A 12,456-nucleotide genomic window follows, 5' to 3' on the forward strand; every position below is an offset into this window, starting at 1 on the left:
CTGGAACTCACTCTGTAGACCAGGCTGGCCTCAAACTCAGAAATCTGCCTGCCTCTGCCTCCCAAGTGCTGGGATTAAAGGCGTGCGCCACCACGCCGGGCTTCACCCCTCATTTCTCAATCCCTACCTATCACCATACAGTGGAAATTTATGGCTCCATGGTCTATAATATGTGGCTGCTGATGCTAAGAATGAAGCCTACAGAAACACTGGAAAAAGGGAACTTTAGTTCATACCGACATGTAGGACCTTGTGCCCACGAAGGAGTTGGCCATGGAGTCAATTAGCTGCCCACTGACCCCAAAATCACAGAGTTTGATCTCCCCACGTGAGTTCACTAGAATGTTGGATGGCTTGACATCTGTGAAGAGAAAACAAGAAATGGGAGACTTAATGCACGGTGGGTTGGGAGGGGAAGCATCAGTGCTCTCTAGACCACACCGTATGCCCCAAAGACAGTAGATGTCTATTCTCTGAGGACTCAGACCTGGCCATGTGACTCAGCAGAAGGAATCTGCTATCATCACCAGTCAAAATGTCAAAGTCTGGAGCAGGGCACATTGGGAGGCAAAAGCAGACAGACCTTTGAATTCAAGCTTAGCCTGGTCCACAGAGCTGGTTCCCAGGGTTACACAGAGAAGCCCTGTCTCAACAGACCAAAAGAAGCAGAAGGATGAGGATAAAGACGAGGAGGAGGAGGAGGAGGAGGAGGAGGAGGAGGAGGAGCCCTACCACCTATGCTACACGTACTTTTGGGAAAGTCTTGGTTCCTCTGACCAGGGTGGCTCACATCACAGAGTGAGACCTTATCTGCATATATACCACACACACACACCATCCCCAGAGGTAGTTGCCCTGACCCTCTCAGCCCAGAGCATCCCCTTCATGATGGCCGCATTCTTTGGCACTGCTGCTTTCTCTTCCTCCAGGCTGCAGCTGCTGCTCTCTGAGGCTGAGCAGCCTCTAGCCGGTTTTTGCATCTGATCTCTATTCACATGGCAAGCAGGCATCTGCACTTAAGCTTACATAAGCCTGCTCTCCCTTATGTGGTTCTGAACTCCAGCTTCAGCCTCCGAGACCCACCCATCTGCAGAGACGACGGGCTGGAGAAAATGAGAGGCTTTACCCTTCAGGCCTTGAGAGCAGATATACTGCATATAAGCCCCTCCTAGTGACCAGGAGACCTAGTGCAGTAGAGTATGCTACCAGGCAGAAGATGTGCCTCACCCTACCCCCACCTAGTTAGCCCAGATAACTCTTTCTGGCAGTAGAAAGTGTGAGGTGTCAAATAAGGCCAGAATGAATGTATTTCCTAATCTCAAAGGGCACTTTGGAATAGCTTCCCAAAGCTGCCTGCTGCTCCCCACACTCTTCCTCTCCCCAGATTTCCCCCCTCCACCTTGTACAGATGACAGCTACAACTCCTCCAGAATAGCCCCTATACAGAGACCGCTATGGCTCCCATTTGCCTTGAAACACAGTCCAAACAAAGTCCCCTTTGCTGGCTCTGCAAACTTTCCAGTGTTTCTTATCTCCCCATCGCCCTCGAGCTAATCCAGGCTGGCCCAACTCTAATTGCCCAGTGTGTTAAGTCCTACCTCCTCTTTTCTCTTTTGCTGTTCCCTGCATCTGAAATGTCTTCCTGTCTTCCCGCCCTTCCGTGTCCACTTCTGGTGTCTAGAACCTCTGAGTCCCCTTCCCTACTTGGGAGATTTATCGGAGCTTCTTCCCACACTGTCCCAGCAGAAGCCTCAAAGGGCACAGGAGAGGTCCAGCACTTTTCAACAGCTTATCTACATCTCTAGTTCTCCCCCAACCTTTCAGGACCAGGTGTTGGTAAGCCAAGCAACATTCTGTGTGAAGTAACCACTAAGCTCCCCAGCTGCTAGGAAGCCCATAGCATACTGAATGGAACTCCCTTTCCTGATCCATCAGGCCAATTCTCTTTAGCAATGGGAAATAGCCTCTTCTTTTAAAAAAAAACAAACAGATCAAGGAGTAAGGGCAGAGGGTTCAGTTCAGAGAAAGAGTGCTTACCTAGCACCAAAAAGGAAAATAAAACAAACAACAACAAAAAAAGTTTTACTCTGGGCAGTGGTGGCACACGCCTTTAATCCCAGCACTTGGGATGCAGAGACAGGGAGACAGGTGGATTTCTGAGTTCGAGGCCAGCCTGGTCTACAGAGTGAGTTCCAGGACAGTCAGGGCTACACAGAGAAACCCTGTCTCAAAAAATCAAACAACAAAAAAAAGTTTTACATAAAGCTAACTGAATAAAGTATTCCTTTTTGACATCAAAATAACAACGGTTCGAAGCACATAATGGCAAGTTTAACTTCTAAACATTTCCTACCAGCTAAAACAAGGATCTACAAATGCCTTGGGGGCCACTTGTTTATGCTACAGAGAATTCTTGCACTATACAATGATCAAAAGGGCACAGTCACTGTCCACGAGGCTGTGATCTCCAAAGGGATAGTGTACACAGGTATGACCATGACAGCACAGACAGAGCTGGTGTCACCCACCTGATGGCAGCTGCTTAGCTGGCAAGGCTAAGCAGGTGTTTGAAAGAGACAGTGAAGCCCTCTGCCTTCCAGGGGAGTCATTTGCTCTATGGCTCCTTTATTTTATTTTATTTTTTTTCGGGACGGAGGGCACATTTAGCTGCACTCCCCAAGATGTACCTTAATGAGCAAGACATGGAGGAAGAGAAGGGCAGGAGATAGGTGTGGGTGGGAACCCAAGAGATTGTGAGGAGAGAATGGAAGTAAGAAGGAAGAGCCCTGGAGAAGCGCAGGCAGAGGGACACACAGACGGATGCCAGACAGGCTCATTTGTGATGAAGGCTGTAACCGAAAGCAATAGGATCTTAGATAGTGAGAACTGAAATTTTTGTTTTGAAGGCAAATGAGCTGTTGTATTTGCTATTATTTACTTATTTTGAAGACATGATCTCATGAATCCAGCCTGGTTTCAAACTTCCTATGTAGCTGAGGATGATCTTGAACTTCTGATCCTCTTGCCTCCAAATACCTGGGACCAGGATTAAGGACATGGGCCAGCACACCAGGTTTAAGCAGTGCTGGTGATAAATCTAGGACTTCATGCATGCTAGGCAAACATTACCAACTGAGCTACATTTCCAATCCCTAAGGAGATTTTTTTTTAAATAGCAACTTTACGTTTCAAATGACCTGACCGCCTTCCCAGCATGCTTAGAAGAGCATTAAGAACCCTCCCTAAGATGGAGAAATGAAAGGAGCTGACTCAAATGAGTCTACTCCTAGCCTTCATGGAACTACCTCTGGCTACCCAGGACCCTCAGAGAACTGAGCAGCAGAGATTTAAAAGAAAAAAACAAAACAAAACAAAACCCCAGGGACTCCAAAGCCTTCAACTAGCCACTACATGTAAATGTAATTTTTTCCCACCTAAACTTTCCCTACAGTGCTGATGAAAGGTTCTAGTTTGCCACCATGTTCCACTTCCTGAGAAAGAATGGATGTAGCTGGGACAGCTGAGGACAGCTGGGGCAGGCTAGGAGTTTGGGCAAGCCAAAGCTGAAGGCCCAGATCTGTTGAACACTCTCCCTTTGCTCCTCCCAGTAGCAGTGGGAAGGTACTGGGAACTGTGAGCAGATGAAAACCACAGCGGGGCAACCTAAGAGTAGCTTGGGATTTGAATTCCAGATTCCTAATGGAATGCTTGTGCCAAACTATAGAGTCAGGGCCCTGACTACAATTCACATACCACCGGAGTCGTTGCCTTGAGGCTTGGCAAAGCCATTAGCAAACTGTAGTTGGCTGCGGCAATGAGGCTTTCTGGGAACCAATCTGCCTTGGGACAGGCTTAAAATCCTGGAAACCCAGGTGTGAGAGAAATCTACCTCCTCTAGTTACCACCTGCTGCTTCCTCAGCTCCAGCCCACTCACCTCCTCCAGACTCTAACTGCAAGAGGCCTGCAAGGTGTCTTCCACCTGACTGTAGCTAAATTCAAGCAGCAGGCGAGTCCCAGTGGAAAGCCTAACCAGCAACTTTATCCCCTCCACTCTCAAGATCTCACACCCAAGACCAGCAAAACACATTGAATGGATTTTTTCTCTCCTAGCCAAGACTCAATAGATTGTATCCTCTCACCAACTCATCGCTCACCCAGCCCGGCAGCAATGGGCACACAAATGATGTCACTGACACATTACAGAGTCCAGGGTTCCTTTCTTACAGTACATGCCATTCTGAACAGTTGTGCAGATTTTGGAGACAGAATATAAGAAAAGCCAAAGCAAGATATATAGGGGTCACATTCAATGAGCAAAGTAGAAAAAGAGGTCACCAAGGGAAATCCTTCCAACCCTGGGTCCCTGTTTTGTCACTTCTATGATTCTACAGCAACATCTGCCAGAACAGGCCCATCCCATTGACAGGAAAACTGAGGATTCATAATGAAGTTCCTTGACAAAAATAAAAAAAGTAGCCTTCCCATCAAAGATACCTGTGGTGGGGCTAGAGGGATGGCCCAGGAAGTAAAGTGCCTGCCATGCGTGAGGACCTGTGGGTCACAGGAGTACACACTTGTAATCTCAGTGCTCACTCACCAGCCATGCTAGCTAAATCAGAGAACTCCAAGGTCCAGAAAGAGACCTTGTCTGAAAAAACTGAAGCAGAGACCAATTGAGGAAGACATAATGTTGATTCCTCCACACTACAGGCATACACGCGTGCACGTGTACACACACGTACACACACACACACACACACACACACGTACACACACACACACACACACACACGAACGCTCCTTCGGTATATTTCTACTGCTGTGATACAACACTATGACCAAAAGCAACTCTCAGGTCACACTCCTGAAGCAGGAGTCATGGAGGAACTGCTTACTAACTTGCGCTCCCCATGGTTTGCTCAGCTGCTTTCTTATACCACTCAGGGTCACAGCCCAGGGGTGGTTCCACCCACAGTAAACTGGGCCCTCCTACATCAATCATTAACCAAGAAAATAAGACCTAGCCTGGTGATGGTGTTGCTTCTCTTTAATCCCAACACTCAGGAGACGAAGGCGGGGGATGCGTGAGTTCAAGGTCAGTGTGGTCTATAGAGTGAGTTCCAGGATAGCCAGGGCTACACAGAGAAACCCTGTCTTAAAAAAAAAAAAAAAAACACAAGAAGAGGGGTGGGGAGGGAGTAGGAGGCGGGAAAGACAGAGAGAAAGAGACAGACGGATAGACAGAGATTGCTCACCTAAAGGACAATCCTATGGAGGTATTTTCTCATTTAATATACCCTCTTTCCATGTTAACAAACAAAACACAGAGACACACACAAACACACCAAAACCCGCCAACCAGGACACCTGTATTAAGTGCTAGTTCTATTACTTTAGAAGAAAAGTAGGCTTATTTCAAAGCCAATCAGCTCTCTGCTGACCAGAAAAGGACTTATTACCTTGCATACTAATCATACACTAAGGAAAATTAGCTAAAAACCCATTTTGACATGTTCAACCTAATTTGCTCAGGAGGAGGAGGAAAATAAGAGCCATAAAATGATAGGCCCATGGAAATTTATTTGCCTTAAATGGGGGTAGGGGGTGGGAACGATGACTAGTGATGTTACTACGTGGATCCAGGCTCCACCAAATTCAGGCATCATAAAAAAGTCCAGACCAGAGGTCAAAAGGCCACTTACCAATCCTTCTTAGTTTAGAGAGGGCCAGTTCCTTAAAGAAACACTTAAGAAAGAATGACAATTTAAGGACAGATTCAGTCTTCGCTTATTCTAGATCCATATGGAAAGTAACCAGTAACCATGTGCTCATCACTACTTTCAACTGCAGCTCACTTTCTGTCAACCATGCTCCTAAAGCCCTTTACTGACAGGGTGAAAGGAAACCCACTGTCTCAATGCAAATCCCTTTGCATCGATTCACCCATCAATCTTTAATCTGACTTTTACTATAGTCTTGCTTCTCCAAGTAGTCTGTGAGGGCAGCAACCAACTTCTCATAGTCTAGAACTGTATGTTAAATGTTTGTATTTGGGTTTTAATGGGGGGGGGGTAGGGGAAGGGGCAATAACACATGACAAAGTGTTCTTAGCACTGACTGGGACTGGCCTGGAACTTGCAATGAAAAGCAGGCTGATTCAAACTCACAGAGCCTTTCTCTGATTCCAAAATGCTAGGATTAATGTTCATTTATTAAGTGCCATCACCTTGGTGCTATTAGAGATTCACCGGCCAGAGTTTCGTCTGATGCTGGGTTGTCCCAAGAAATGGAAGAGGTAAGACAGATAAATCACCTACAGTTTTGCTAGGATCACTCAAGGGGGTAGAGTTGGCAGGAACTTTCCATGAAGTTTTACCTGCAACCAGGATACTGGGGAAAGACATGGTCTGGGACAACTCCAAGGAGTTGCTGTAGCCACCACTGAGTGGTGGGCACTCAGGGAAATAATGTGTGGAGCCAGTCAGCATTTACCTCCAGCAAGAAAACTCAAAACCAGCTGTTCCCATATAGAAGACAATCACAAAACAGATGTCTCTAATTAACCTGGTTCCTAGCCTCAGGCTGAGAGTGACTTCACTGTTGCTCCTCCATGGTGTCAGGTCTTCTGAGCTGACTTCCCTCTTGGTAGTAGTGAATAAGACCACCTTTAGAGTAATAACCAGGTAGAGACTTTCATATCAAACCAATTTCCTTGGGCCTGAGACTCCTCTCTGACAGACTGGCCATCAGGGCCCAGGGTTGTTAGCAGGACACTGCTCTCCATGACCAGCAGGTTCACTCACAGCTTCCCCAACTCCCAACCCGCAGCTTTAAGGTGACACTGATTCCAAAAGACCAAGAGCCAAGTCCTCCTGACACCACCCCTCCAGCTAGTACCTGCCCTCTGCTCCTAGGGGCTGCTCAGAAAGCCTATTACGTCTCTTTCTCATGTCTCCTCCTGCCCCTTCATGGTGCTCCCCCTCCCTCCCTCTCTCCCAACTTCTCTAGTATTCTGTGTTACTGGGCTATGGCAACCCCTAAAGAGCGGCTCTCCATTATCCAGATTGCCTTATCCTTATCCTTAGAAACCAGCCCCCCTCACCCCGTTCAGGAATACTCCACTGCTTCCTGGAGCCACAATAAACTCCAGTGCCAAGACAAGCAGTAAAGCCCCTTCCCAATACAGGAGCCACTTCTTTCTTTAGTTCCCGACCTGTACCTCTGTTCTAGAAAACTTTTTTCCTGTATGAAAGACTCCATATGCCAGTCTCACTCCACCTAGAAAGCCTTTCCAGGCCACAGCCACAAGTACAATTTTGATTTCAACTTCAAAGCTACCTCAAATACTCTTACTGACTCTTCCCAAGGAGGAAAACCCTCTTCCAGTATCTGGTCCTGCCTAACTCTTTTTTTTTTTTTTTTTTAAAGATTTATTTATTATATGTAAGTACACTGCAGATGCCTTCAGACACTCCAGAAGAGGGAGTCAGATCTCGTTACGGATGGTTGTGAGCCACCATGTGGTTGCTGGGATTTGAACTCAGGAACTTCGGAAGAGCAGTCGGGTGCTCTTACCCACTGAGCCATCTCACCAGCCCCCTGCCTAACTCTTAAGGAACCAAGAGATTAAATCATGTCTAACCATAAGCCATTCTTATGGGATTAGCTCATGAGACAGTTCCAGAGAGAGTAAGACTCACATTTCTAGCCAAGAAACCAGGCCACTGGATTTCAGCTAAAAACCAGCCATTCTCCTTCCATCCGCAAGGAAGAGAAGTCTAGACAGAGGCAAGAGGAGGTCCCTCTCCCTGTACTCCATTGTCACCTTGAAGCTCTTACCCATAGAGCTGAAACAAAGAGGAAGGGCAGTCTCCTACAACTCAAGGAGCAGAGACATGCCTCCGCACACACAGACAGGAGGGTATTCTCAAACACATGCCTGGAGCATTCTTTTGGGGGTGGGGGGTGGGGTCGAAACAGGGTTTCTCTGTGTAGCCCTAGCTGTCCTGGAACTCACTCTGTAGACCAGGCTGGCCTTGAACTCAGAAATCCGCCTGCCTCTGCCTCCTAAGTGCTGGGATTAATGGCGTGCACACCACCACTCCCGGCTTGCCTGAAGCATTCTTTTTTTGTTTGTTTATTTATTTATTTTATGTATGTGAGTTTCACTGTATCTGTCTTCAGACACACCAGAAGAGGTCATCAGATCCCTTTAAAGATGGTGAGCCACGATGTGGTTGCTGGGAATCAAACTCAGGACCTCTGGAAGAGCAGTCAGTGCTCTTAACCACTGAGCCATCTCTCCAGCCCATGCCTGGAGCATTCTTATCTCAGGTGACTGGGGGAGGCAGAAGCCACCTTAACTTTCTGTCAGAAAAACTCTGGTAGGCAGGACAAGGGACAAAAGTCATCTAGAAATACATTATACGGGCTGGAGAGATGGCTCAGTGGTTAAAAGCACTGACTGTTCTTCCAGAGGTGGCTCACAACCATCTGCAATGCGATCTGATGCCCTCTTCTGGTGTGACTGAAGAGTGACAGTGTAGTCATATACATAAAGAAAATAAATAAATCTTTAAAAAAAAAAAAAAGAAATACATTATACAAGAGCTTACTAAAAAGAGCGTATAAAATAAGACAAAGCAGACCCGAGCCACTTCAGAACCGGCTTATGGGTGGATGACAGTCTGAGGTGAAGGGTTTAGAGGCTGAAATCCTGGCGTTAGCTAACAACTTTCTGTTGGAAACTCTTGCTGGCACCCCTGTGATGTTCTGGAGAATCCCAGCTCTCACAGGGGACTAGGAACTGAAAATGAAGGCTCTGAAAACCTGCTTCTATATACCTCTAGCCTAGCCTTCAGGAGCACTGCTAGAGTGCATGTCAATAGGACAGCAATCAAGGGATACACAACCACTGCTTACACTTAGCTCTGTGCCCCCTTAAAAACTTATGTTGGGGTGTGGCAGTGCACACCTTTAGTCCTAGCACTTTAGAGGCAGAGGCAGGCAAATATCTGTGAATTTTAAGCCAGAGATTTCCAGGCCAGCCAGAGCTACACAGTGAGACCCTGTCTCACAAAAACAAAAAGCCAACAAATAAAAACCTTGCTTTCTCAGGCCAGACTTTGGGTACAATACTGGACGCATAAAGACCAGACAAGTCACATTTGCTCTACCTGATAGATGAAGAAGAAAGCATTAAAGCATGGACTGAAAATTCTTCAGGCCAGGGAGATGGCTCAGCAGGTAGAGGTGCTGAGCATAACAGCCCGGACTAACAATGTGAGTTCTTCCCCAGGAACCACATGGGAGAAGGAATTGTCCTCTGACTTTCTGTGCATGCTGTGATAATGTGGCACATGTATGAACACACACATAAACAATTTGAACTTTTAAAAAATAAAGTAAAGGAATTTGTTGTGTTTATTATTCTTTATCAGCAAGCAGCTCCATAGTAGGCTTCAGTTACAGTCTGAGTGGTGTGCACTCTGCACAGATCTAAGTCATGCAGTGCTCCCTCCAGGCCCTGATAACAGCAAGGCCTTGCTAAGCAGTGGCAGTGGTTGAAACAATGGCTGGTGGGTTGTGTAAGCCACTCTCAGTTCCATCCCTGCAATCCTTAGGTGACATTCGCTTGGCTTTGGGAAAATGGGCGGGCGCGCGCGCATACACACACACACACACACACACACACACACACAAAATGCAAAGACTGTATCAACGTGTGGTTGGATAGGAATTCTCCCCAGAACTCAAGGGTCAAGGAAAGTATCTTCTCTCCCACCTATACCACCTATTCAGAATGTAAAGCTGTCATTCTTCAAGAACTCACAGAAACAAGCTGAGAGCCAGGGTTTGTGCTTACATTCTCTTACCTTGGGTCAGGAAGCTTTTTTCCCCCATTAATTAATTTATTATATTTCCTTTACATTCAGATTGATCACAGCCTCCCTTTCCTCCTCTTCTTCCAGGCCCACTTCTCTGCCCCCTCCCCTCTCCTCCTCCCCCTTTCTCTTTAGAAAAGGGAAGGCCTCCTATGGATAGCAACCCACTTCAGGGCCTCAATAGGAAGCTTTTGTAGTAAAGAATGAGAGAGTAAATATTTTAGGATGAGCCATTTCTTTCAGAGACTGTTTGAAAATACCAATACAGCCACAAAGCAGTCACAGAAAACACTCAAGCAAATGTGGCTGTGTTCTAACAGGCCTTTATTTATAGACATTAAGCTAATTGTTTGTTTGAGGCAGAGTCTCTCCAATAGCCCTAGATGTTCTGAACTTGCTATGTAGACTAGGCTGGCCTTGAACTCATAGAGATCTACCTGCCCTTTCCTCCCCAGGGCTAGGATTAAAGGCATGTACCACCATACCTGACCAGTGATGTTAAAATTTGAATTACACACAACTGTTACATGTTACCAAGCTTTGAAAATCATCCTTAGCTTACAGAACATACAAATCTAAAGAAAGCAGGCACAATGTGGCCTATAAGCTATCTGCTCACTCCTGCTGAAAGACATTATTGTTTTGACCCTCTATTAGGAATTGTTGGGTTTGTTTGTTTGTTTGTATTTTTGACTCAAGCCTTAGTCACTTTGCCATGGAAACCCATTTACTTCCATTTGTCCAAAATCGTGGGAATTGAGCCTAGCCTTACCCATGCTATGAACATGCTCTAGTACTATGCTCCACCCTACATTCCATTTGATTGCTTTCAACATCCATTTCTTCTCCTCAACACTTATTAACAAATTCCCTCATTAATATAATCTTCTTCAGAAACACCAAACAGTTTTGCTTGGGTATCAATTTATGTGACCAACAGTAAGCATGTAACCTATGGTGACCAACCACAGCACTTTAATGCCCTGGCACAAACACTGGTCCAGGTGAGAGCAGAAGCCTCAGCAGACCTAATTAAAGCCCATCAGAGGGCCAAGCCCTGGTTCGGACAAGGGAGAGTAGGTGAAGCTTTACCTGGGATTGAGCACAACCAGAACCTGCTGTGTAAGTGGCTGGTGAGGTCCATGCTGCCCTCACTAAAGAGAATCTGCCTGAAAAGAAAGCCTTACAAAAAGAGGGGTTTCAGGGCAGTCAGGGCTACACAGAGAAACCCTGTCTCAAAAAACAAGCAGGGCTGGAAAGATGGCTCAGTGGTTAAGAGTACTGACTGCTCTTTCAGAGGTCCTGAGTTCAATTCCCAGATGGTGGCTCACAACATCTGTAATGGGATCTGATGCCCTTTTCTGGTGTGTCTGAAGACAGCTCTGGTGTACTCATATACATAAAATAGATAATTCTTTTAAAACAACAAAACAAAGACTACATCAGCAAATGTACATGATGTGTATGCCTTTAAGCCCAGCATTTAGGAGGCAGAGGCAGGCGGGTATCTGAGTTCTCAGGCCAGGCTGGTCTACATAGTTAGTTCCAGGTCAGCCAGGGTTACATAATAAGATCCTTGTCTCACAATAAAGGACATGTTAGTAATATAATGCTTTCTACAGGATCATTCTATATTGTTCTGGCTGCTTTAAATGCAGATACCACCTACCCCTGCCTCCCAAGGCACGCACCACTATGCCCAGTTTAGCAAAGGGTTTTCATTCCAAAACAAAACTAAACACTTTTTTTGTTGTTTGTTTTTCAAGGCAGGGTTTCTCTGTATAGCCCTGGCTGAACTGGAACTGACTCTGTAGACCAGGCTGGCCTTGAACTCAGAAATCCTCCTGCCTCTGCCTCCCCAGTGCTAGGATTAAAGGCATAAGCCATCACTGCCCAGCTAAACACATCTTTAAAAAGATGTGAAAACCTTCAGATTTCAACTGTAATTGAGAATGAAAAATCTGGCAATTCTTTCTCACCTCTGTGCATAATCTTGTGCTTCTCCCGAAGATAGGTCAGGCCTTTTATCACCTGGAGGAGAGGAAGATAATAAGAAAGGAAACTGAAATGAAACTGGCTTATTAAAAACAATGGCTCTTCTTAAACATTCCCACTAACAAATTATCTGCCTTATTAAGTAGCCACATCTCATGTTCTATAAAGCACTACTGTTAGCCTCAGGTGAGGGTGGCCAATGTAAGTTTTCAAACACTCTGTGAAGGACTGTTTTCTAGACAGCCAATTGTAAAGACCTTTTCTTGCTACTAACAAAGATACCTTGTCCTGTTTCTCAGACACAAGTTTTAACCTAAAGTCGAGGCTAAGGATTTAGCTCAATGGGTAAAGTGCTTGCTTGCATGAGTAAGACCCACATGGATCCCCAGCACAGAATAACACTGGGTGTGGTGGTGCACACCTGTCATCCCAGCACTAGGGAAGCAGCAGGGGCAGAAATACAGATGTTCAGCCGGGCGTAGTGGTGCACGCCTTTAATCCCAGCACTTGGGAGGCAGAGGCAGGCAGATTTCTGAGTTCGAGGCCAGCCTGGTCTACAGAGTGAGTTCCAGGACA

At 46.1% G+C, this 12,456-nt stretch overlaps 1 protein-coding gene across 1 annotated transcript in view; it reads right to left on the minus strand.

Annotated features, from left to right (window-relative positions):
• Nucleotides 1-12,456, minus strand: part of Map2k1 (mitogen-activated protein kinase kinase 1) — a 66,531-nt gene that overhangs the window by 8,891 nt on the left and 45,184 nt on the right. Inside the window, exons 5-6 of the mRNA XM_021206050.2 lie at nt 11,865-11,916; nt 237-361 (exon numbers count right to left, since the gene is read on the minus strand). Of these exons, the coding sequence (XP_021061709.1) occupies nt 237-361; nt 11,865-11,916 (177 nt within the window). The remainder of the gene's footprint in view (nt 1-236; nt 362-11,864; nt 11,917-12,456) is intronic.

Source organism: Mus pahari, chromosome 10, assembly GCF_900095145.1.
Source record: "Mus pahari chromosome 10, PAHARI_EIJ_v1.1, whole genome shotgun sequence".
Taxonomy (NCBI): Eukaryota; Metazoa; Chordata; class Mammalia; order Rodentia; family Muridae; genus Mus; species Mus pahari.